At 40.9% G+C, this 27631-nt stretch overlaps 1 protein-coding gene across 1 annotated transcript in view; it reads left to right on the plus strand.

Annotated features, from left to right (window-relative positions):
• Window positions 1-27388, plus strand: part of LOC111668934 (chemokine-like protein TAFA-2) — a 77873-nt gene extending 50485 nt beyond the window's left edge. Inside the window, exons 3-5 of the mRNA XM_023425093.2 lie at window positions 18415-18564; window positions 23192-23316; window positions 27038-27388. Coding sequence (XP_023280861.1) covers window positions 18415-18564; window positions 23192-23316; window positions 27038-27049 — 287 coding nt within the window. The 3' untranslated portion in view covers window positions 27050-27388. The remainder of the gene's footprint in view (window positions 1-18414; window positions 18565-23191; window positions 23317-27037) is intronic.
• The last annotated feature ends 243 nt before the right edge of the window (window positions 27389-27631 follow it).

Raw genomic sequence — 27631 nt, forward strand, 5'->3', positions numbered from 1 at the left:
CCTGCCAGTATCTGCATATGCTGCACTCTCACCAGCATCATTGCCTTAACTAATATGACACAGTGTTTCCATGTGGAGCATATGCTGCACGGGGCAACTTTCAGCAGATTACTAGATTATAGATTAAGTACAGAAAGTTGTGTGTGTGTGAGAAAGTCGTGTGTGTGAGAAAATGTGTGTGTGTGTGTGTGTGTGTGTGTGTGTGCATGTGTGTGCGTGTTCATTCACATCCCTTTCTGGCACAGGTCCTTGAAGAGGACACAAACATCATGTTTGTGTAACTGTCCAGCCTGGCCTCTCATGTTGTCTAAATGTGGTTAAGAGGCTTTTATTTTTAGTCTTTTACTGTTGTGAGTTAAATAAAACAGCAGTAATGCAGCTTCACTAATCCTCTCACACAACTAATCCTAGCAGAACACCACTGTAAATACTCTGTGGGCTGCATTAAAGCACAAATCACTCAATCCCTCACTGAGTGTTTTATGCTTATTTTGGGTCAGATTAATAGAAATTCTTCTATTTTTCATCTACAAGAGAGATGTCCTGGAAATAACTGGGCTTCCTCTTGGACTTTTCATATTTTCCGGGAGGCGTATGTGTGTGTGTGTGTGTGTGTACGCGTGTGTGTATTTTTAAAGTATCTTTGTAGGTAAGTGCACCAGCACCAGCACACACAGTACTCAGTGTGAGAATCAATACAAGACGCGCTTGCTTGAGAGAGACAAACAGTCAAAGAAGTGGATCTGAAGCTACCTATCTACGGTTACTTCTTTGCACAGTGGTCATGATACTGTAGATGCCATTTATTTTAAGAATATGTTGGCTGCTCTAAATTGTACGATGTATCATCCAGGAAGATGATAATGATTCATGTTTGCATTTCTACCAGAGCGAGCATGGCATTTGGTCTCCATCTGTTCTTCATATCCCCACAATTACACACCATCACTGTACTGAAAATTTCAAGGCAGGGTGAATTTGTCCTCGACTCAGCCACATTTAGGTTCATGTTGAGCGCCAACTATGTTCGAAAATGTAATTACAAGGACATGTGAAGTAACAAGGTAACCTTATTAATCAGGAGATGCCTGCTTGATAATTAAGAAAAAAGTTGCCTCTTCAATATTTTAATCAACTAATTGCTTTTGTGGAATTTAAATTACAGATACTTTCATGTGCTGCTCACAAATAACTAGAAATCTTGAGATTCCACAACACTGACTTACGTGTATGTGTGAATAACGTGACCTGGGGGAACAGGATTGAGGATAAATATACAGTTGCTCACATACAGGCAGATCAATATGTACGTAATGTAGCCAACAGCTTTCCCTGAAGCTCCTGACTACACCTGACTGAAAATAATACAACTTCTGTTGTTAAAAAACACTGAAGAAACTGTGAAATGTGCGTCACATAAATAAGTGTTCTGGTTTTGTTTTTTTCTCAAAATGAAACTGCCACTGCGTTCTTAAATATCTCCTGTGGTGGGTCTGAAGTGAATTATACAAGCCCGCTTGAGGCAAATATTGCTGTGCTGCTACAACTTTGTTGAGATTTCCTTTAACAAAACAAAATGTTTCCGAAACGTGGGGCTTTGAGAGCCAAAGGGATATGCAAAAAAGGAAAGCCATTTGGTCACTGCCCTGCCTTTCAAAAGGCTGTGCTCACCCACACAGGTGTTTTCAGGTGTTTTCTGCTGATACGACTTCTGGTCATATTGGTGCCGGGCAATGCTGTGTTAGAAATACGGAATCGTCCCACTGTGTGCAGTGGCCTTTAAAGGCCCCTTTACACCAACAAGGTTGTTTTCAAGTACCCTGGTTATAAGACCCGGGCTATGCCACTTACCTCACCTGTGCATGACAGCTACCTCGCTGAACTGCTGCGGTTTTCACACAAGCGTGTGTCCACACCGCCGGCATTGCTGCTGCGGGGCTGCTACTGCCAGTGAAGCCCTGTCTTTGTCCAGTGAGTTGCTAGTATGTTGTCAATATGACTGTGAGCAGATCTTTTCCCAGTTTATTTGAGTTGAGAACTGACTCCATGCTGAAACTGTAAAGATGATGTGCTGCGGCAGCGAGGCTCAAGCGGCGCCTCAGACACGCGCAAGGCTCCATGGCTGCTCTAAATTGTTTAAATGGTTGCCACCACTGTCACGCACAGATGAGGTTAACGGTGGGGCCTGGGCCTAATTAGCCCTACAGACTCTATGTACTAAAAAGAATGATAAAGGTGTAATTTGCACCGTCAGGTGCAACAAGCTGAGAGTAAAGGAGATGTAAGTACAGAGCGATTTGAACAGACATTACAAAGAAGAAGTCTGATCAGGCAGCATAAGTGAATAAGTGAAAACACCAGTGTATGTGGACTGTAAGGGGCTTTAAGGGCAGTAGAAGATGTGCTCTGTAATTGACAGAAAACCAGTCTCTCAAATACAAGGCACATACTTTTTGATGGTGTTTACAACATAATAACTGATGGACTAAAACCAATAAAAAATTGTGGTCAAACCAGATTTCAGCTGGTGAAATGAACTTGCAATGTGTGGTGAAAAGCAAGTGGGACAGGAAATAGCAAGGGAAGGATTGTAATGATACACACCAAGACCTAGCATGGCTAGCAGGTTAACGAAAGCAGCTTCCTATCACACATTTTACTGCCATTAACCTCTACCTTTGTCCTTGCATTCACTGCAGCCAGCCAGCATCCCTCTGTCTCTGGTGCCTGTGTTATTTTGCAATGAAGTTGTATGATATACAACTGCAAGGAACATACAAAGGCCTCTCCCAAATTGGCTGATCTGCACATGTCAAAGTTCAATCAGATTGAAGTGAAGTGAATGAGTCAGGGGTCAACATGCGACCTGAAGCGAATGCATCTTGTCCTGTTGTTCATAGAAATGAATGGGGAGTGAAATCTGGTGTGACCAGATCTTAAGAGGAGGTCTAATCAGGCAAATTAAAATAGAAACATGTGTGCGGGTGTAATTCAGGGCACATGCTTTCGGACAGTGATTACTAAAAAGTTTTTCAACATTCAAAATAAGAGAACGGTGAAATTATGAGGACTAAATGTTTTTACTTTGGAGACAATGACACCCTAATAGGAAAATAAATAAAAAAAACATCCTATGTCATTGTAATCATATATTGTTAAATGTCACAAATGACTTTCAGCAGAGCAAAGATTTTTTTAAATCAAACAATTTGATGATGCCCAAATAAGTTGGCGAGAGCATTGGCACACAGCATACAGCAGGCGGTTCTTTAGACTCATTGTTTTCATTGTGTTTTTAAAAGTTGCAGCAGAAAGACTCGGAGCTTAAGTTTTATCCTGCTGTGTAGTAATAGCCCAACTATGGTGGTTCTTCATTTTCCATCCCACAGAGTCCTAACAGAGACTAATCATCCGTCCAGCACAAACTCTCCTCTTCTCTCACACCATTTACAGTCAGAACAGGCTGCGCCTTTTCTCCTCTCCCCCTCTTTTCTCTTTCCCTCTCTTTGCCTTCATCTCCCCTCCCTCTTTCTTCTCATCTTTTCACCTCTGGCTCTGCTGCCAGCCAGCCTCAGACACACCAGGGTTTCCCTTTCATTTGGTAGTGAGGAATGGGATGAGAGACAGAGAGAGGCAAGAGAGGAGAGGAGTGGAGGGGTGTAATGATCTGTCCTGATGAATGCAGTTGGAGAGAAAGTGCCTACACAATGGAAGAGAGGCTTAAAGAAGAGATGAGCTTAATGCACCAATCATAGAGCTCATCAGATCACTTGTCAATGTTCAATGGCCAATAAATGCGTTTGAAATATGAATTGAGCATCTTTATCAAATAAATACATTGAGTAATTATGTTCCATCATTTAGGATCAACAGTTCGTTGCTTGCAGTTAACCCTAACCCTGTCAGGTTAGGTATGAAGAAAAGAAAATTAAACTTATTCTCATTAAATGTGCTCAATCTAAACAAGACTGTGTAAATATTAAGGACAGAAATTGGCAGGAACTGCCTGATAAAATACAGTTTATTGGTTCTTAAGGTGCTGATCTAATTTGCACTGCAATTATTTTGTAGTACATATTAAGTTTGTTTGCAACTATATATTTTTAATGTAGGAGAGAAGTACAGTAAGTAAAAGTATGGTAAAAGGTTGTAGGCAACTTCCAAACATCAGAAGAGGACATGTTCAAAATACACTGTAAGTTGTGAGTTCCGTTAAGAATAAGATCAAACAAAGGGATAGTACTTGATGACAGGCAAAGTTGCTGCAACAGTACTGTGTTGTGTGTTGTTGGTGTGAAAGTGAGTTTGCAAACTAAAAGTAGACAGTGACAATTCATTTACACCATCATCATCTTCAAAATCAAAATACAAATATTAAAAAGAGTTGAAGGATTACAATGAACAGTGGTCAGTGTATCCACAAGGTGAACTGACTAACTCTAATGGCTACTGGAATAAAACCAAACTTCCTGTTATTTGTTTTACATGCAGGCTATCTAAAACATTAGCTTAAAGTATTCACAGAGGACATGTGCAGAGTTGTTAATTATCTTATGTCTCTTTGACAACTTGTTCAATATTAATATGTGTGAGGGATCTCTGTGTTTTGCCAACAATTTTATAGCTGAGGTCAACAACACGTTGAAATCAATTCTTGTCCTTTTGTCAAAGGGAAGTAAACCAGCAAATAACTGAAAATCTTAAAATTATTTCAGTAAAAGTAATAAAACACTGTCAATATTCTCTGATCTACATTAAAAGAGTTCAGTTGATGTAGGCACTGCGGACACTGCTAAGCCTTTTTTCCCAATCACATCTGTATTTCACTAAATCTCCATCTGCCATGAAACACAGCTCCCAAGGATTTGTAGATCTTCATCTAACGTCTTCATTGAAGCTCCTGATTCTTTTCCTATTCCCATTTTTCAATATCATCCCCCAGCAAAACTGATCTGCCAGATCTTTATCCGTATGTATCAAGTGTCCTATCTCACCAGGGAGTCGCACTGCAAAAATCTTTCCTGTATCACGATGAAACACGTTACAGTGCGCTGGGAGCTTGGTGACAAAGTGACTATTTGTGATTATGACCAGTTTTGTTCATGGTAAAATTACACTGATGTTTTCACTGAATCTCCATCCGTCATCAAACACAGCTCCCAAGGATTTGTAGATCTTCATCTAACGTCTTCAGTGAAGCTCCTGATTCTTTGTTAGCTAAAACTGTTAGCTAAAGGTTTATAGTCGGTGAATGGTTCCAGTTTGCGAGTTCACCACAGTTGAATACGAAAGCAGCATGCAAATTTATTTCTGCTCAACTCGTAAACCCATTGATCACAGCGATACAACTGAAATGAGTTATTTTGCTCCGAAATGTCACAGCTTTGACAGGGAGCCCTCTCAGTAATCAGACATAGTGTGTAGGACTGAGTCATGATCAGTAAGACTTAAATCTGTCGTCAGGAGACTGAGGCAGCCCATTTTATTATTTATTATTCATCATTTATCTTTTTTTATCTGTAGGCCGACAAGCATGTGTCCAGTTGTGTCTGCGTGTTGGTGGATTACCCTAAAAAGTCTTCAGCCGTTTCAAATCCTCACCAGAGTATCATCGTCCTTTCCGTCGATGCTTATAGACAAAGAAATTAAATCTGTTGTTTCAGCGCCACACATTATGCATTGTTTAGCTCATTAACTACAGTTTAAAACAGCGTGCCTAAAATTTGTTCAATTAAAACTTTTCCAAATGAAAATGCTGTCAGTAAATGTTTCACCCATCTCAGAGTAAACCAGCTCCAAAGAAAAAAAGCCTTGAGCATCGCTACGTTGAGACTTACAAGGTTTGCAGATGACAGCAGCTGTGAGTTGACTGGTAGTGTATGGTGTAACATATGGGACTGTCCAGTCTTTCACAGAGAGTAAACAGGGTGATGGCAGGCCATTTATCTAGATCTGTGAAACGACACCTCTACAACACTGTGACATAAACAACAACCATAACTCTCTCACACACACACAGACATGCACTCACGTATGTGGGCACAGAAACACACAGCAAGCTGTTAAAGTGAAATACGCAGAGCTTGACGTTTACGAGTGTCCGTCCTTATTCCTTTGACAGCGAGAGAATTCAGACAGAATGAAATCCTCATCAACGTGGCTGCTGTGCTATAGATCTCTCCTCTCAGTTCACTGACTGACAAAGCGAAGACTCGTGGTGGGGGTGTTTGGACTGAACACAATCATTGTGTTTCTGTCTCTGTACTGGTTTGCCAGAATGACAGAGAATGAGAAAGAGACACGGAGAGAGGCAAAGAAAGACAGAGACTGACAACAGAAATGAAAAAGAGGCCGGCGTGGCTCTGAGCTGCCCCCAACAACAATGCACATTAGAAACCCCTGTAGGAGGGGAAAGAAGATGCAAATGCTCCTGAGCTCTGGGCAGGCGTCTGACTTCAGAAAGAGAGAGTGGGAGGGGAAGGAGGGGGCGAAAGGGGGGAGGCAGAAACACAGATGAGGAAAGGAGACACAGACATCTCCCGAGGGCTCGCGAAAAGTCACCTCCAGTCAGCGGTTAATGCAGGTTTAAAACAAGAGGGCCTCTTGCACTCACACATGCATGCTGCCACGGGTTAATGGTTGAGTGGTAATGCTGTGTTAATACATCTGAGCATATTAACAATTTATACCCAATTCACTGCCCTAATATCACGCCTGCAGCACAAATTAGTACAAATTGTCCGCTGTTGGGTGGGAGCAATGGTAGTGGCGGGGTTACTAATATGTCAGGACACACCATGTGTCACCAGGCCCACCCTGTCGCATGAGCCAATATCTTGTATGATGGTGGTGTGGCGAGATAATTCCCTTGTCCGTGCTGCATTAGAACTGCAATGAAGACCCGTGATGGAGAACCAGAGGCATGGTTTGCGGGACTGGGAGACGATCTAGCACAAGCTACTTTAAGGAAGATTAGTACAGGGCTGGGTGGATGGGTGGTTAGGTGGTGGTGGAGGGAGGGTGTTACGGATGGCGGCTCATCACAGCCTCACCGACAAAATTGTCACTTTGTTAAGGCCAAAGGGAGCCAGTTGCATGACAGAACTGAAGGGAGAAGTGAATGCAATCAGGAAGAGTCGTTATGAGTGTTTAATGAGGTTGAGGCTGTTTTTGTTTTTGGCGCAGGCTGACTAAGTGTATCTAAATGGGTTGGGTGATTTTTGGCAAGGCATATTTTCTGACAAGGATGATCCCCTCTGTGTGCACACCCACGGTATTTTGTTTTTCCTTTCAAATCTCAATTCTCATGAGCCAGTTCCCAGTGTTTCTTCCTCTCTCTTTCACTCTTTATTCTTGTCACATCGTGAACAGGAACTGCCACTGCGAGAAAACACTTTCCAATTGTGGTCACTCACTCATTCAGTCACTCAGGGACACTGAGCTGAGGGACAGTGTGTGATAGGACAGAGTGTGCGTGAATGCTGTGTAGAGAGGGTTGAGTCTGCAGTCTGCACTTAACCTGCTATTTTGTGAGAAGTGGCACATTTTGTTGGCTGATGTTTTCATTGAATATCACAGCATTTAGTCAGTCCAGCTCTCGGTTTAATGCAAGACCACTTCCTTTATTTGTGATTGTCTAGCTGGAGATACTAATCAGGAATCAGTTTGATCAATAATGCAATTATTTCTTTATTATGTTTTAGGGTCATTAATTTACTTGATGTCAAGACTTCTCGCCCAAGAAGAAAGCATTTTACCTAAAAAATATTTACTGAGAGGCCGGTTAGAGGAAGATTAGAAGATACTTTTGTAATACAGTTTCACAGAAAAAGCATAGTACAGATGTACATCTTCTGAGAGCTTAAAAAGGTACTATTTTTCAGACATAATGCTCAGCCCTACTGCACACAAGCTGGTCATGCTTGTTTCTCTTCTCTTCCTTCTTCCTCTCATGTTTTTCATCTGCTGGTCTCAAGGGTTATAAAAACAGAGAGGGACATTAGTGTGTGACAGGATTCAGGCTCCTCAGTGGGTTCATCAACACAAACAGAGCCACGGCACAGGGAGGGCAGCACTGAACTAAGTCCATACCTATTTTACTAAAAGTACTATATTTGCCTCCTCTAGTTGTCATGTACCACTTTTAACCCTGGTTTTCCTGCATTAAAGAAGTACGAGGCAGTCCCCTCCGTCAAATTTGGCTCTAAACTCAAACGGGTTATTTTCTAACAAGCGATGCACTTGGTGGATTTCTGTCATTTGTAACTGTAATTGCGCTGATTAGGTGGAGCTGTATGGTTATCAGCACAGTGCACTGGAATATGCGCTGCCGAGGAAGAAAAGAGCAATTTTCCTCAAGGAATTTCCTCCAGATAGGTTGTGTTTATTCCCTACATCAGGACTGCTTCAGGCGGTGGTCTGATATTTAGTGCCTGTTCAAACGGGTGAAAACTGTCTCTTCTGCATCGAAGCATGTCCAATTTTTTAAAAAGGTCACCTAAATTCACATTACACCCTAATCAGCAATTACTTTAAGGTGAGTTTGCGAGGCGGAGAATCACAAGGTCAGCTGAAACAGTGCAGACATCACATGATTATTACAGGCAGTTTAAAAGTAATAATTCATGTTCCTGACGAGATGCAGTAAATTTTTCAGGTCTATCAATTTTCATTCTTGATTGATGTGTTAGTTGTTGGTTGATTGATTTTTTTTTCAATTAATCATTTAATTTAGTCTTTAAAGTGTCATGAAATTGTGAAAAATGCACAAGCTGACATCTCTTGAATTGTTATAAACTACTTTAATATTTTCCTTTAGGAAATTCCTCAGGATTCACTAGAACTCCTAATATGTTGCTTGTAAAAAATAGTTTGCTTGAGCAAGTTTCAGGTGCGGTACACATACACACGTGTGTGCACATGATCAGGATGGCACTACCTCGGCCTCATTTGGAGCCAGGGAAAACCCTGTTAACCATCTAGTAATAACCATTAAAAAAAAAATGGTGTGTGGCAGTAGATGAGAAGAGAGTGCGAAGGAGTTGTAGACAAGCAGAAAGCATTCAGACATGGTAGAGAATAGAAAACAGGGTTGAGGAAAGAGAAGACAGAAGTGGTCGAGTGTGTGTGCCTCCCTTTCTCTCCATGCTAATTTTCTTGGCAGCCTCTTAAACAGAATTTTAATTTGCTTTGTGTTTACGATTCATAACGAATAGTGCCATCTCAGAGGCCAATGTAATCTAATTATTAACACAAATGCACGGACGTACATGCACTGATGGGCACACATATGCACTGAGAAACATATATTGTAATCTAATTAACTTGGCAAGCATTCTGAACTCATTTTCCTAAAGGCCTAAAGGCCTTGGGACAATACCTAAATATTTATACAGACTAAATATGTGATTTATATAGTGCATCTATATGCGCCATGGATACACTCAGTAATCTGAAGCTTAATTTACAGTGTGTCTGTTATCTAGAGCTGGGCCAGAAGGTCAGGTCGCTGTTTGTATTTCTATATTGTGTCTTTCCACCTGCCCAACAGGCAAAACTGTTTTTTTTTTATTTAAATTAAAAATGCATGAAAACAAACAATAACTTAAACAAATAATTTACTACATTAATTTGAAATGTAATCGAAAACATTCCATGTATTTCTCAAGTTTATGTATGAATGGAGCTTTTTCTTGAAATCAGAACATTGTGTGTAACCAGCACCTGCAAAAATTAACAAAAGCCAGAGGGCGTGTTTATCTCACTGGTACATCTCAGCATTCATATATCATGGCAGTACATTAATCCAACCTGACGAGGGATTGTCAGCTCCTGTAGCTGCTTTGCCAAAATATTCCTCTGGCATTGGCAACGCAGCTACAGTGATTGTCTTTTTATATAAAAAAAAAAAAAGAAACTTGAACTGCACTGCTTGAAAACTGTCAACATATTGAGTACTTTTGTAAAATGAGTACAGAATTAATTTCATTGTCTACAATCCATGACACTGTCACTGCCACAATAGCTGCTTCTGCTTCCATAGCAGTAATCTTAGGTACTGGCAGCTTGATTGGCTCAGCATAACTCAGGGATGCGTCAAAATGATGAAGAATCCACACATGGCGGCTCATTTATTCTAATGAAAGAGGCTCACATAACATATATGACGAAAACGATTATCCACCCTCCTAATGTGAATGTGTGCCCACACACGTTCACAGTGGCATTTGGCGATGGCTCCACCTGGCTTACTGCCCGGTGACATGAATCACACAGAGGCGATGTGTCAGTATGACTCTTTGTAGTTTTTAAGGTATACTGGATGTAGTGGATCGACAGATTGAGATTCTTCAAAAAATAATTGGTAATTGTGTAAATTCTTCGTTTTACAGCTGTTTCCTATTTAATGAATGTGTGTGGCAAAAACTCTTTTGTCATGAAGACAAAGCTTATAAACATACTGTTTTTGGATGTCTCATCTAACTGGTGGGAGAAAGGCATGAAGCTTGGTGACATAGCACCTAGTCGCAGGCTGTCCAGTTGCCACTTTTGTTTGTGTGTCTAGTGATGTTTCCCGCTGGCCAAAGAACAGTTATATACTGTAAAAGTGGATGGTGCAACATAACTATATGCTTGCTCTACTTTACATTCTCCGCTTCTCTCCACTTCCTCAAAGGTCAGCATTGCAAAGAGGTGGTCAACAGTCAAAGTTATCTCTATGCAAAAGCACTGCAAGGACTTGTTATGGCTCAGACAGTTATTGCGGCATGTTTGTTCCATTATATTCACAGGTTTTGATATGAAATTTTGCTACTATAAATGTTGATGCAATGGCTTAGGAATAGGGAATCAGCTTTCTCTTGCTACTGTTTTATATGGACCATGCTAACATTTGACTGAAACACCATGGACTGAACCATTCACATATTTACAGTGGTGACGGAAAATACATTTGTTTTTGTTGCATTACTTTTGCATTTCTGCAGGTTCCCAATACTATATATACTTTATTTATATTTGTGTGTGTGTGTGTGAGAGTGAGAGAGAGAAAGAGGTCCCCAGTGGTAGGAATGACATTTGAAAGAAGTACCCCGCTGGGACCAAGAGAGCTATCTCAGTGTTCCGTGTGCATCAGCGAGTCCACACACACACACACACACACACACACACACACACACACACACACACACACACACACACACACACACAGCTCCTGGTTGTTCAGCGTCGGGGCAATCTGTCCATGTGTTAGTCTGTTAGTGGCACGTCATCCTTAGTAAATGGGGTTAACAGCAACTGCTGTGTTAAGAGAGGCAGGGGTAACAAGTCCTCATGCCATCAAGAGACATGGGAGGGGTTTCCGAGAGGGAGAGACACATTGACAAGGAGAGACAGGGTGAGAGAGGGAGAACACATTATAGAAAGTGTAAAAATTCTCTGATTTAGGGCCTGTGATTGAGGATAATGGTCTGCTACCCTGCTGAGTTTGCTGTGCAGTGCTAAGAGCAAGAGAGAGCAGAAGAAAAATGATGGGCTGGAGTGGCTAAGAGGGATTGAGAAAAGGAGGGGTCATTTCTGAAACAGCGGTAGGACGAGGTGAGATAGATGAAGAAGATGAGGAGGAGGAGAGAGACGAAGAGAAGGGAGGAGAGCAGAAATGAATGGATGAGCGGAAAAAAGTAAAGCAGAGATGAAACAGCAAGAGCTGCAGTCTCACCAAGTAAAACTGAACAGGACACTCTTTTTTAAGTGTGGCTCAGCATTATTAGTCTTCACACACACTGTGAGGTGGTCCATTGTGAGGTTTTATATTTACACAAATGCACACAGACAGATAAAATAAATTCTTTGTGTACATTTTCTATATGTTTATATTTGTGTGTGTGTGTCCTTCTGTGCGAGTAATGCTCAATTTAGCACAGTGTTTATCAGAGTTTATTGGAGTCTGTAGCCCCTTGCTTGTCTCACTATTTGGCAGATAATTATTAACATCTCACACAGCCTCAATCTGTTGACACCGTTGTATTATTATATTCTTATATCTGTGGCTGTATTACAGATCTAGTAAAAAGTGATCCTAGATGTCTACTGGCTGTCAACTGGCTCAGTTAACTGGGTTTTTCTATCCAGCTCATGTGAAACCAGCTCATGAGAAAGACAAGTGACATGATATTATGAGATAATATGAGATAAAGCGGTGATATCTGCAGGTAAATTTCATTATACTGACAGCGTGAAGTGACATTCAACAAGGTGAAATGCAATGAGTATAATTAAATTATTTTATATAGCGCTAAATAACAACAGAAGTTATCTCAAGGCACTTTTCAGACCGTACTCTTTATAATATTGATAACAGACCCAACAATCCTCACCATGAGCAAGCACTTCACGACGGTGGCATGGAAAAACTTCCTTTTAAGAGGCAGAAATCACGAGCAGAACCAGCCTCAGGGTTGGCTGCCATCTGCCTCAGCCGGCAGGGTTGAGAGAGAAAGAGATGAGAAGATGAGAATTATAATAATAATAATAATAAGAAGAAGAATGATAGTAATAATAATAATCATAATAGTAGTTGTAGCAGGTGTTTTTCAGTCGCAGATTCAGACTCTGCAGCTGTAGAGGCAGAAAGACCTTCAGAAAGCAACAGGAGAAGAAAGGGGAGAAAGCACAAAATTGTGAGAGAGAGAAAGAGAGAGAGAGAGAGAAAGGGACAGAGGGAGGGAGGGAGGGGACAGGAAGGACAAGGAGAGAAAAGACAGGGAGAAGAAACAGAGAGAGGCACACAGCCTGGATGCTCAGGTGCTTGAGGGAATAAACAAACAGAATGATGCAATGGTTTTCAGAAAGTTAACAGTAATCTCGTCGGCAGGACAACCTGGACTCTACTGTATATACTGGGTTTAACTGATTTATTAAGACCGAGGCCAACCCGCTGGTGGTACAATGGCAACAGGTACAATCCCTGACATGGTGAAAGAATAAGGAGCTAACTGAAAGTTAAGGTGTGAAGGTGAGTTTTAAGTTTGGATTTGAAGGCCTCGACAGAGTCAGACAGTCTGATGTCAGCAGGGAGGTTGTTCCAGAGAATGGAAATAGGAAAAGGCTCTGCAGCCAGCAGACGACTTTTTAACTCTCAAAAATTTCAAGACATCCCGCTTTTCACAGCAGACAAACAGACCTCCAACTTCGTAATTACTTCGAAAATTTGCCCATTATAGGCACATCCAGCTGAGTAACATCAGCGTAACAGTGTAAAATATGACAATATAATATTATTATAGGAGACGCAATCTGTCGAAAGTAGGACTTTAGTACAGTCACTTAAGTAGAACAGAAAAAAAGCTGTAGAAACAATAGAAATAATTCCAAAATATTAAAAGCTATGGCTTCTTTTGCTTCTCTCCCTGATGATGAACAAACTATTATAAGAATGTGATGCACATAGAAAAAAGTTTAAAGTAATGTCAGACTGTTTCTCCTGCCAAAGTGGAGAGGAGGGGGGAGAAGAGAAGATATCAGGAGAAATGCTGTTAATGTCTGATGAGATCTATTCGACTGAAATGGTGCGTTTATAATCATGGTAAATATCTAAGAGGGTGTGGATTATTTTTTCTAATAAAAGACAGAGAGTGTAGGTTTTGTTTCCAGTTATCATAACAAAGTCTCCTCGTTATTCTGAGCTGCAGTGATGGAGTAATGGTGTAAAAGCGTCACACCGTCAGGACTCCTGCTGGGAAACAGCATTTATTTAACATAGTTATTAAGAGTTGTAAACTCTCCATTTGTTTGTTAGAAGCTCTGTTTCTAAACCAGAGTGGACATGATTCAGCGTATTTATAAAACCATCTTTTCTTATTATGTCACTTTATTGTAAACTTCTTTGCCCATGTCAGGATTTTTTCGAGCTTTTTCGAGTGATCTGTTATGACGCATGTCAGCCTTGCAGCATGGGTCCCCATGGTGATCTACACCTGTTACCATGGTGATCTACTCCAGGTAACAGTGAGCCAGCTTCGCGATACAGGAAAACCTGAGTTAAGACCAAAGATGGAAGCTGGATAACACACTAATCTTGCTCTATGTTAGACGCCCCTGATGTGTATTTTAGGGTCCGTTTACAACAACGATTCCAACATCGGCAGCAACACATCCTGACTATCGCATGATGCCAGTAAAAACAAGTCCTTACTCTTTTTCCACTTCCTCTCCACATGAGAATGATGGAGGAGGCGATCGTCTACAAGAGTCAAAAGCAAACATCTGGGTGCATGTTTTCTGTTTTTTCCCTGCTTTGTATTTAAATTTGAAATCAAACCACTCCTGATGTGAAGTCGCACTCCAACATCCTCTTGTGGGAACATGTCAAACCATAGAAAAAAAATTACAGTTTGAAATTATGTGCTTTCTCCAGGAGCCTTCCATAATGCTTTCCATTTTGTCACTGACAACCACAGAGGTCTGCCGCAAAAAATATCCCAGAAATACTCCAAATGCTTCTTAAATATATCCAATACATTCAACACAAACCCACGTCAAACTGTATCGTTTTGGGTGTTGAAAAATGGAACGTATTGAGGTTGATGTTGAGGGAGAGTCAACATATGAGAGGACTTCACAGTATGAGCCTGAGGAGAGTAAATACTGCCAGTTCCCATTTTATGAAATGTGAAATCAGTATTGTTAACAAAGCCACTTTGAACAGAGTCTCTTTTTAAAAAGTGTCCAATGTGTTTTTACAATTTTAATTTGTTTAACACTTAAAGGTCCATTTGGTTGATTAAAACCACAGCCAGACCTCGGGCAGGATGAATAATAAAGCTTTGAGTTTTGTAAAAAAAAAAAAAAAATATGAATAGCAGCAATCAAAATAATTATGATAATTAGAACACTTTGGTTAGTGGGGCTTCAGCTCTCAGTTTCCCATGTCTTCATTTCTGCTGTCTGAGCAACTACAGTACACAGAGAGTGATTTTCAAATCATAACTACGGCCTGGCAGCAGGACTGGCTTTAAAGATGTCAAATGAACTTCTCAGGGAAACAGCTTAAACAGGCAACAATTCGGCTGCAAATTAGAGTCGGGGTAAAATAAAGCAAGACAGTCTGTTATAGATATCTACATATCAAGCAGTGCCAAAATAATCACTCAACCATCCTGTCATATGGCTCCGGCTCATATTTATTTTACCATGTGCTCCATACTGAAGAACTACTGCCACCTGTTAACATTAATATGTGTAATCAAGCTTCAATGAAATTTTACATTCCCCCAGTAAAAATCTCACCCCCACCTCCTCATTAGCCCTCGGCTCCTGCTCAGCTCAGTGCACTGCCGCTGTTACTAATGCTGAGTCAATTACGACTGCAGGTGCTGAGCCTAAGAACGGGCCAGGGGGTGTGTGTAATGTCAGTGGGGGTTTGGGTTAAGGTATTTACTCTGTTTGTGGATTTTTCTGAGCTGTGTATCTGCCAACAGGGTTGTCAAGCCAATATGAAAAAAAGCAAGTCAATTAGGGTGGTGCAAAGACAGCGTGAGGCCAAGAGGCAAAACGAGAGGTAGCCTATTATTATCAAACAAAGGTAAAGCTCTGAAGGCCATTAGCAGCTGCTTTAGGCTGGAATGTGTACTTTGAGCCGGAGTAAGAGTTTTGCTGATGATGGTCCTTTGACCATTTATTCACATTTTGTCACTGTTTACAAAACATTATGCATTTATAAATGGTTTGGTGTACAGGTGAAACAATTAGTCTGCTAGGTGATCAAAGACAGTTTATATTGAAAAAAGGGCGGAGAGGTGTGGCGGTCAGAGAACAAAAGACATTTGAGTATGTTCAGGGCATCATAATGGCCATTCTAATATTTTACACACAAAAAATCTAGCAAAATATTAAACATAATAATTCTCAGACGTATGCATAATGAAAGTAATTGTTAAATGTAGAAATGTAAAAAAATTACTACAAATGATGAAAACAGTAAAGGTCCTAAAATTAAAAATTAAACCAAAAAATTATGTAGACCCAAATGAAATGGAGTAAATTTTGGGGCCCCTTAGGGTCTGGGGCCCCCGAGCAGTTCCTTTGCCTGGTTGACGGTCCAGCTTTGGCTACAGGGTCAGCAAAATCAATGAAGTTTCATCCTCCGGGGTTGATGAAAAAATAGAGAAAATTTCATGGCTAACTGACCCATAATTGTCTTGTGTACAAACTTGATCATTTGGCCTGAAGTTGGCGCTTGAGTAAAGGTCATGTAACAATCAAAATGGACACAGACCCTTTGGGGATCATATAAATGCATCCTGAGTGTGTCAATAGAGAAAAGGTCACTGCGGTCAGTAAGGCTCATCCTCCCGAGACTATTAATGTCCACAACTAATTTCACAGCATTCTAGCCAGTAAATACAGTACTATGAGTGGGTCACAAGCAGACCTGGGGCTGGTCCCAAAGGAAAGCTCCTGGAGAGTCCAAAATGTGGAGTTCTTATCTCCTGGTAACAATACATTTACACAATACATTTCACAACAATCTGTTCAATACTTGTGGATTTTGTTCTAGTATACAAATGGGACTATGTGCTGATTGTGACGCTGAACAAAAGATTAGGTGATTTTTACCAAATGTCATGGCAATCTGTCCGGTAGTTGTTGAGATATCTTTTGTTGGATTGATGGATTGGCGTGTGGACGGATCAGTCAGCCAACATCACTGTCCTCTGGCCCCACTGCTAACGCAGCCAAAAGGGAAATCAGAAGACATGAAAGAACGATGAGAAACAGACACACAGTGGGTGAGATATTACAATGTGCCTTTCACTGAGATATTAATTGGACTGGGCTTTGCTGGATTGTTGCTTTGTCTTTTTCTCATTAATGGAGCAACTTAAGAACTTTTCAAATCTCTGTTAGTCTGTTTAACATATTCATACTGGCTCTTTCAGTTTGGCTTGCCTCACTTTTAAATACTCTTAAGACAGAGCAGAGTCATTGTTTGCTGCTTTAGTTTTCATTGCCATGCAGTGTGCACCCTTTGTTGTATTGTGGGTGGACTCTTTTGTAATGGAAATAGCAGTAACTTCCAACAACTGTGTTAAAAGCGAAAAGACACAAATCAGACTTTGACTTTCACAAACCTAAGACTAAACATAGTACTGTACGTACACTCACAAACATGCACTAAAGGCAAAGTCAGGCATATCTGAACAAACACGCAGTCTAGATAATACATGTACATTGGCGCACACACACACACACACAAACACAAACACACACACACACACACACACACACACACACACACACACACACTATATTCTTGCACGCAGTGCTCGTGACAAGGCTTATTGTTTGTCCTTGACATTTTCATGTATTTGAAGAAAGGCTGGTATGAAAGGGCCATGTGTTGACATCACAAATCTTCAAAAGTAGAGTGATTTCTTTGTTCCTTCGCTCTTAGCTGACTCAAGGGACTTCTGTGCTCGGGGTGGACTTGTTGTTAATTAACCACATGGCTGTCTGATTGAAGTCTGTGTATATAGAAGTGCATACAGAGTGGTAGCTATAGAAGACGTGAAGGGAGCTTCCCACATCTATATTTTTCACCAGTATTGCAGCTAATTACCACTTATAATTCTATAAAGTACAAACAGATCAGTATATCTTAATTTAAACACTGGTTGTTTTTCTGTCTTTCAATTACCAAGTTACTATTTTATTCCGTGTTTTGCAGAAGGGCAGCAAGAAACATGATTTTTCTATAAATTTAACATCTTAGTGAAGGAGTAGCAGCAGCCATGTAATAAAAAATGGGTCTGTGTGTGAGTGTCTGTGAGCCAAAAATATGCCAAAATATGTATTTTTTCATTAGCACATAGTTTGTTCGTGTTTGTGCACACATCACAGCATAAATAAAGCAAGAGAATACATCCAATGCTTAAAATTATGATATTTCTGATTTTAAAATATGTCTTTTTATGGCTCATGTCTATCTGATCATAGCCTGAGGTCGCTTCATTATTCAGCGATCATGTTCATGTTTCTGTGTTCGGAGAAGGTTGTGTTATTTTGCACTAGACTACAACGGTGCCTGGCACATCTGTTCCATCAAAGTGTATTTCTTTTTTCTCAATCCTACCAACAAAGTTCTGATTGTTTCGCTTATTCTTTTTTAAATTGTGTGAACTGCTGTCAATTAGCGCAACATCAAGCCTCTCTGAATCGCTCAAAAAAGATCTGAGGGCAGTGATTTAGAGGTTCACGACAAAGCTTATCTGACATGTCTGTCCGTCTGCTGGCGTACTCCTTTCTATTCAAAATTAGATCACATGTTGGATTGAAAACGAATGCAAAGTGTTAAAAGAGCAGCACCGTTGCTAGCCTGGTATATTGAACCGTGCGTGTGTCTCTCTCTTTCAACAGTGCATGTGAAGGCAGGGACGTGTGAGGTGATCGCTGCCCATCGCTGCTGCAACAAGAACAAGATTGAGGAGAGATCTCAGACTGTCAAATGTTCCTGCTTCCCTGGACAGGTTGCTGGCACCACTCGGGCCATGCCCTCCTGTGTTGATGGTATGCATTTATTCTAAATGTGTGCATTTAGTATGCATCTGCACACTCCTACTCTCAGAACCACACATTGTTTTTAGAAGTGTACCTCTCATGGTTTTAAATGTTTCCTTGCTGATCAGTCATTTTCTGTGAATACTGTAGTGTGAGTTCAGGGAGAGCACTGAAGTCTCACATGCATTAGCCCAGTAGTGTCTACTAGGGGTGTAAAGATTAACCTTTAGATATACCTTTACAATATAAAAAAAGAGATTCAGCTTTGCTGATATGAAAACGATATGCTAACCAAATTGTGTATGCAAATTCAGCTTGCCAAATTCCCCAATCATACAGCTGCCTGCTTCCAGCTATCCACAACATTCACACACTGTTAGACTACCACGTACAACGCTGCCCGACAGTTACACTGCTGTCTTCAAAATGCACAGCGGCATCATAAATCATCAGAGGTCTCATAAAATATAATGGTACCACACGCCTCAATACTAGTTTATGTAGACCACATGTGCTGAATAAAGTTACTGACAGCAGGCAACACTAGGACTAGATGAAAAATGCTCGAGTTAGCACCCAACGCTGCTTCCAACTCGGCCCCAAGTCCTCCCAGTCATCAAAGCCGTGATGAGCTGTTGTATTTACAGGGACATGGGAGCCCACAGTGTTGGTGTGGTAGTAGAGGTATCCTAATTATGTGGGGGGTCTCTGATCAGTATTTGGAATACAAAAATTGAGGAAATAATTAGTTTTATCACTTATTACAAAAAGTAAAATTATCCCTTCCTCGTTGACAAAATCAAACTGTTTTAAACTGGTTGTGGCTGTGATCACACAGCATTGTGTATCGTATTGTTAATTCTTAAATTTGTCATCTCATAATTTTTCCATCGGCTCATGGACTCTGGAGGAGAGATAGACACCCCCTGTCCACTGCCTTAATCATGCTTTAATCACTGTATCAGTCAATCTGTTTGGCTACCAGGTGACTAGTTACAGCCAATCATATTCCAGCTGAGGCACAACGCAGCTATAATTCTTTTCACTCTTACTCTGCTGACATGCTCCCTCCACCACCCCAGCCTCCCTCTTGCATGCTACAATTTTTGTGATTCCTGATTTTACTGTATGTATTTTTAAGGGGGCGGGGGATTAGTTCTCCCAGCACAGGCCTCACTGCTGCTCAAATTCTTTGAGAGTTCCCTCAAAGAGCAGAGCCATTTGCTCTAAATGGTCAATTCACTCACCTAAGTATCTCTGACTGAAATATAAGTGATTCTCTCTCGTCAGTCCTGACGCAGTAGTCCTTACAAATGTGGAATTTAGAAATCATAGCTCAGTGTTATCTGACCCAGAGTCCCTACGTGAAATATATCATTGAACTTTACTGCAAACATCTGTCCATTTTAAACATGTGTTCTGGTGCGTGCTGCTCTCTATTGAAAATTGATATAAAAATTGATATATGACTAAAGTCAGCTTTGATTTGACAGTGCATGGACGTCGATACTCTCCTGGCAGTATTTCTGTGCAGTGGAGGCCAACATACTGTGGGTGTTCTCGTAGCCACTGAACAGAAATGCATGAAACAGAAGCAGACGAACTGAGGCTGTACTCCGTCTGTCCGACGCTATTTCCTGCCGGTGACTTCAGGAGCCTGATAAATTATAAACACAGCCTCTGTCCATTATACTTTTGTGATGAATTCAGAGGAACTACAAAGACGATGAATAGGGTTACATTGCACCCACAAGCAATTTAAAAATAATGAAAAGCCTACTCTGGCTATTAACCAAATAAAAATGTAAAGGTATAAGAAACAGAATCCCAGACAGTAAAAGTAATCTTTGTTTCACAGCCAAGCAAATAATTACAATTATACACATAAAAATTGAATATAACAAATTCTAATATAATATAATGGTTTCTTAACTGAGAGGCAGAATAGGGAAATAATAGGTGTTCCTGCTATTATATTTAGCACTTCAGTCAATGTTATGTGAAGATAAAGCTCTGCCAACATGAATCCTAATAACAAATATTATAATCTGCAGAAAGTGTTATCTGTCTGGAGCTGCTTCGTTGATAACGAATGAAAGGTTGATTCTGTACACCCAAACGTTTATATAGGCTTTTACACATAGATGAGCTTTGTTTCACAGTAGCGCTGACAATTTGAAGCTACAAAATTTACCCTAGATTTACCTGGAAAATCTCCCTGGCTACTGTTCCTGTGTCCACACAATCAGTAACGTGCACACCACTTGCAGCTATGACGAGCGGCACTTGATGAAATCACAGCCTGCAGCATCTGCAGCCCTGTTGTTTCTTGCTTTTGAGTGAAATCAGGCTCAGATTGGTCTTCATTAAAACTTAATGAGACTTCACATGACCCCAAAGAAAGGAAAGAATCAAGAAGTACAACTTTATCGAAGTAGTAATTAGAAATCACGGTTGAATTACTGAACTGCCACAGATGTAAAAGTTCAATGAACACAGTAACAGTATGTGTCAATCGTCTAAAAGTTTGTTGTTTATAAAGGGGTTTATTTAGCATGTATTACAGTAGTAGCGGTAAGCGGCAATAGTCTCTAAATGTTCATGGCCCTATGAAAGGGTTTCTTAACCATGAAACTCGTGAATTGTTTGCTGGCATTACGTCAACACTGAACTGACACAAATTCTGACAGACCACATGATGATGACTTGATGAAAGTCTATGTAAGCTTTGTACACTGGGATTTCTCTGTTCAAAACATGTACGCAACGTCCGATTATTAAGAAATCCTTTGAAAAGTTCTCAGACATTAGTGCAAAGTTTGTCTGTTCACACAAACCGTCGCTCCCAGAAAGAGTCGCTAATCTCCTGGGAATTGCGTCAATGAATACAGACTCTATTGATTTAGTATTTGGTTACTAAGTTGGAGAGACAATTACTTCAATACTTACATGCTAAACATTTAATTACCTGGTAACTCACTGTGGCAAATACCCAGTCTTTAGAGTGACTGATGAAGAAAGGATATTTTTCATATATTCACACACTCAGCTTTTACGTTGAGTGTTCTTTTATTTTCTTTTGTCTTTGTGGCGATACTTAATCATCTTCTTGATTTTGATATATCTGGTCTTTATAAGCCTTTTTCTCTGTGATGTCTGCCAAACGCACTTCATCAATTCATTTTTATCTGATTTGATGTGTTTGCGAACAAATCAACTCGAAACCCTAAAAGATCACAACATTTCCCAGCTGTCTCATGTATATTCTACCTCCAGGTTGATCTTTTTTTTTTGTTTTCTGTCTACGTGAATTGAAAATGTAAATGCACTAATTAAATTCACATGACTCTAGTGCCCATGAAACCCACACATACAGTAATAATCTACAGTTAGTAAATGCTCTACATACAGAACATAACAATTTTTTCTTTATTGTTGAAATGTTTTCAAAATATTTTCTTTAGGGGAAAAATTCAGTTTCATTTTCCCCTGATGGTTAATGGGGGTGGGACATGTGGACAATATCTCGATAATTATCTTGATATTGATGTGTAACAATGTTCAAAGAATTCAAAATCATATGGTATAATTTTATATAATAAACCTCATGTTTGTCCCACATGGAGGCATCCTGGATTTCTGATTTGAGCATTTTTAGTCCAACAGATCATATACACTTAAAAATATTTTGAAAAGAAGGTTGTAATATTGTATGTTTAGATACATGTTGGTGGTCTTAGTTTGTCTGTTTAGTATCTTTGGTGATCTTTCAGTCACATGACTGATCAATGGACTGAATCCAAGGAAACTGGATTCAAAGAAAGGCAGCTAAGCTGTGTGGTGAACACAGCATGGCGTATTTGGGAAGAGTTTTCCGACGTGTTTTACTTTTGATGGACTCGAATTGAAGCTCACAGTCGTTTGCACCTCCCTGTGTGCGTGTTCTCAAAGTTAGAAATTTTTTGGTTTCTCCGAGGATCTTTTAAGGTCATCATAATCATGCTGTTTGTGTTGATGAAAAAAAAAAAAAAAAGGTTTTTACGTTTCATTGCTGTGGAAAAGTTGGTGTACTGATAAAAGCAAACAAAGTGCAGCAGAGTGCAACGGAAACAGAATTAATAATGACACAGATGAAGCATGGGACTTGAATGTCAGAGCTGTGTGAACTGATGAGGAGACTGTAACGTTCCTCAGATTAATACATGACACAAACTGAAATGTCATAGTTTACCACATCATTTTTGTTCATTTGAGATTTGACTGGTGCTTTTTTAAATTACATTATCTCTTTGCATCCTCTTCTTCTGCTGTGATTTAATGGGCGCTCAACTGGAAAATTAAGGCCACCAACTGTTTATCTCAATGCGTCCAACTGCTAATATTAGCATAATGTTGGTAGATAGAAACACACAGTAAACCACATTTTCTCTTTCTGAATTTCTGGAAATTAATTTAAAACTTGCACTACATTTGGATGGAAATTTGGCCAGGGAAAGCTTGATGTTGAAATTCACAGATATACAGTGTGCAAACCCATGAAGGCACTGAATGAAAACATGCCTATAAACACTGGGGCATGTCTTTACCATACTAAATATCTGCTGCCCTCTCCCTCTCTCTCTCTCTCTTCCTCCAGCATCCATTGTAGCCCAGAAGTGGTGGTGTCAGATGCAGCCATGTATGGAAGGTGAGGAGTGTAAGGTTCTCCCAGACCTCACAGGATGGAGCTGCAGCACAGGCAACAAAGTCAAGACCACAAAGGTTGGGGTGCACATAAATCTCTCTCTCTTTTATATTTCTGTTTCCCTCTCACACACACACACAATCTTCCCATCCCTCTTATACACACATGCATGCACATACACGGTCAGACACCACCGAGTGACCCACTTCTACCTCCATCGTGTTAGATCTGTCTTCTCTCCTTCTCCTCTCTGTTTTATTAGTTCCTATCCCCGTTTCTTTCTCCTTTTCACCCCATATCATTCTTTTTCTCACCCAATTTCTCTCCTTACTTTCTCCTCCCGCCCCATCTTGGATCTAACATCAAACAGTCTCTGAAGAAAAACAAGGCCAACAGGAACAAGGCAAATAACACACACACACTCACACACAGAGAGAGAGAGAGAGAGAGAGAGAGAGAGAGAGAGAGAGAGAGAGAGAGAGAGAGAGAGAGAACACCACAATTCCCTTCACTCCCACTTGCCCTGCTTCCCTGCGTCTGACTGGCATGCCATCTGACTCGATGCAAAAACAACTCGCCACATCAGATACACTAGAGTGGTAATTGTCCTTAGATAGTTTTTATGCTCCTATTCGCCCGTAACACAGTATGTGCAGTTTCTGCATGGGTCCTTTTTTTCCCCTATAGTTCCTCAATTTTTCTGCACTCTCCATTAGTCTTTGACTTTATGCGTGTGTGTGTGTGTGTGTGTGTGTGTGTGTGGGGATGTACATTATATATCTTTATGCTCAGCCTCCATCGGCACCTGTTGGCTTCCCTGCATCGTATTGACCTGAGCAGACTCTTAGCTGTCTGTCATTGGAGGATTTGTGAGAGACTCACCTCTTGTCACTGTACGCTTCTGTTTCTAACCTCCATCCTTCTCTCTGCCTTCTCACCTTCCATTATTCATGGCTGGGTGCAGACCTTTGTTTTCTGCCTAAATAATTGATTGAAGGCGTGGTCGGAGGAGGGAGAGTGCATCTCTCCTTGGGTAAAAGAGAGGGATAAGAAAAGCTTAAGACACACGTCTTTTCTCTTTCCCACTCTCTCTTTCTCTAAAACACTCAGACACAGTCGCCGATGTGCCAGGCTGATTAAAAATTCCTCCCCTACTTTTTCGTCTGCTCACCTCTCACCTAGAAAAGTGGATCTCACCCCCCTCAAATTACACTCTTTCCTCCTCAACAGCCCCTCCCCTTCTTCTCACCCCAAAACAGTTTTCTGCTGCGCTGGGCCCAGCTCAAATCGTGTTAGGCTGCTCATAGGTGTAACTGAACTTTTCCCAATTTATTTATCACAGAGAGATAAAGCTAGAAGGAGATACAAGCAGAAAATGACAGAGTGGTCTAAGAGTATGTAATGGGCATAACTGGAGAGGGAGACACATGAGAGGTGATCAAATATGAGGATGATGTAATTTCTGAATATGTGAATGCTGTTAGGAAGGTGCTTCATATATCTGATCTCATGCATTTAGCTCAATCAACCCCAAAGTGTACATCTATATTTTCCTCAACAACATCAAAGTAAACCAGTTTCAGCCAGGCATCGCTTTATCATTGACTCTGTCGTAGTTTAAAAGAGCACAAATATTTGCAGTCTCTTGCATTCAGGTCTTTGATCAATGATCTGTGTGTGCTTGTGCGTGTCTGTTGTGTGCGTACACTATTTGAGCGTGTTAGCAGACGTGTTTGCCTGATGATGAAAAGAGTGATGTTTTTTTCCTCGTCTGATGTGGTACGCTGAGGTCAAGATGCGCAGGCATCCAGATCAATAGCATCGAACGTCCTCTTATAGTCCCATTAAGACCAGCTCGTAAATTGAAATTGAGGACGGAGTGAGAGAGGATGGGAGGATGAGAGAGACACGCGCACACACACACACACACACACACGAGGAGCAGCAAAAAGCAAGAGAGAGGCAGGTGGAGATGGACGAGAAAGGAAACAAGTAACAAGAAGAAAGTGGAGAGGAAAGGCTGAAGTCAGAGGTGATAAAAGAATAAGGAAAACACTTGAAAACAGGAATATTGGAAGTGGTCAGCTGACAAGAGGCTTATGTTAAACAGAGCAGGCAAAACACAAAAGAGGGCTTGGCACTCTCCCTCCCTTCTTCTATCCCTGGCTGGGAGCAAAGGAAAGGAGGAGGGCAAAAGGAGGAGAGAGGGAGGAGATAGAAGACAGCTCGATCAATGCCAAATAATATCATATGGATGAACAGACAGACACGGCTGGGCTCCCAAGCCACTGAGCTGTCATACACTGCAAAGCAAGTGTGTGCATTTGCGTTGACACGCTTGCAGTCATACACAAATATTAAGAAACAAATGACAAGAAGGTCTCATCCGCATGTATATTCCATCCCTATATAGCCAGCTTACATCCACATTAAACAGATGTGGCAGTCTGGAAGTGCCATAAACCTCTTTAGGCAAGATATTCTTCAAGCACCTCTCTGCTTGATAAAAACAATACAAACATTTTGTTTCTAGATGGATAGAATGAGAAAAAAAGAATCAAGATCAAACAATTTAAGTAATGACTTTCCATAATTTACTCTTGTGTGACTAAGTGAGTCATAAAGAGTGTGTGTAATGTAGGAGTGAAGGGGACATCTGCCTTGTGGCCGTATGTGTAGCCACGTGTAGGTAGTCAAAACTTGTGGAATAAGCAATAGAAAAGGTGGCACCCATGGGTCCGTAGAGATGACACTCAAACACTGCCTGTGTGCTTTGTAAATTGATATCTAACTACCTAAATCCGCTTTCTAATTGGGCACGGAAACTGTCACCTACAGGCATATTTAAACTGGCTAGGAGATGAACACCTAAAGGGACATCGAGTTTGCACCTTAAAGTGAAGAGATGTGGTGTGAAGCGGTGTGCGTGCATAGTGAACTGGCATGACAACAAACGCCTGCAGACTCTTTGATCAGGCTCAGGAGTAGATGCCTGAAGGCAACGGGAGCAGGCCCAGGAAAGGTGGCCTGGAGCCATCGAGAGCAGATACAGTAGAACAGTCTCAGCTGCCAGCTTGGAGGAAAGGCTCCTCTGAGCTCTTTCAGTGATGGCTGGCCTTCACACTTTGTTAGCTGGCACCTGGGTCGGACAAAAGACCGACTCCCTCAAGAGGAAATACAGGCAGGACAGCATGTTTTGGGGGCTGAGAGGGGAAGCCACTGGGAAACACAATGAGAGAGAAAAGGCATGCAGGAAAACAGAAAAACTGTATTGGAGAGTCTGGCCTATTACATGCCCAAGCACTGGCAGTTATACAGCAATTTGTGTCTGTTTGGTTGTTGGCTGGTAGACAAAGTCTCCTAATAGCTTGATATAAACCAAAAGTGAGTGCATGAGCAAAGAAAATGGAAAGATGGACAGAGGAGATAAAGAGACCATGTGATTAGAGCAGCCGTCTTGACAAACAGACAAAATGACATGGCAGTGGGCCAGACGCTGAGAGTGAGGCATTGTGGGCTGACTGCCTCGATTCAAGCTGTGTCTTGTTTAGTGTCTAGCCAGAGGAGACAGAGACCGCGCTAGCCATGTTGTTGGTGCTCCACCAACAAGAATCACTTCCGATTATTTCCAAACAGTGGGCTATGGTGCAGCACCCTGCATTATTTAAACCTTCACTTGACATGTACTACCAGCAGTGGCTTTGTACTCTGCTCTGTGACCTTTACGGTTTAAGGCTACATCCTCACTTTTTCATGGGAACTATTTTCAGTGACCTACTTCTTTTCTCCCTGTTTCAGGTGACCCGATAGTCCAGTCCGTCTCAAAAAGAGAACGAGAAGATGGTGGTGGAGGTACTTACACAGCACAATGGACCTTATCAGCGGTGAAGAAATGCACTCAGATGGACTTCGATGAGGAACCAGTAATTGTTTCATTTTTGTGACGATATCCAAGAAATGGCGGCCGAAGAGATAGGACTCTAACACTGCCTGCCATCACCTTTAAAGACAACTGAGTGACCTTGGTCCTTTAATGCAGAGGACTGCATCACCCACAATCCTTTACTGCTACTATAAACTTCAACAAAATGAACTATGACCTAAACAGCACTGGATTAGTTGACAAAAAAAAAAAAAAAAAACTTTCTTTACAACAATCTGTATTCTTCATCTCTCTTCTATGGCTTAGTTGTGTTCCATATGCATATTGGGGAAAAAAGGGGGATCTGGATTTTAGACAGCTATCCTGTATTACAAACATCACTATAAAAAAAGGGAGTGGCTCCAGAATGGCTGCCTCTGGATGACACATTTAAATTTAACCGTGCCACATATGACACACTTGATGGTGTCAAAACATTTCTCAGATTTGAAACTGAACCTTATTCTTTC

The sequence above is a fragment of the Seriola lalandi genome, unplaced genomic scaffold (assembly GCF_002814215.2).
Source record: "Seriola lalandi dorsalis isolate HSWRI2012SDOR001 ecotype SW California unplaced genomic scaffold, Sedor1 jcf7180002054767, whole genome shotgun sequence".
NCBI lineage: Eukaryota > Metazoa > Chordata > Actinopteri > Carangiformes > Carangidae > Seriola > Seriola lalandi.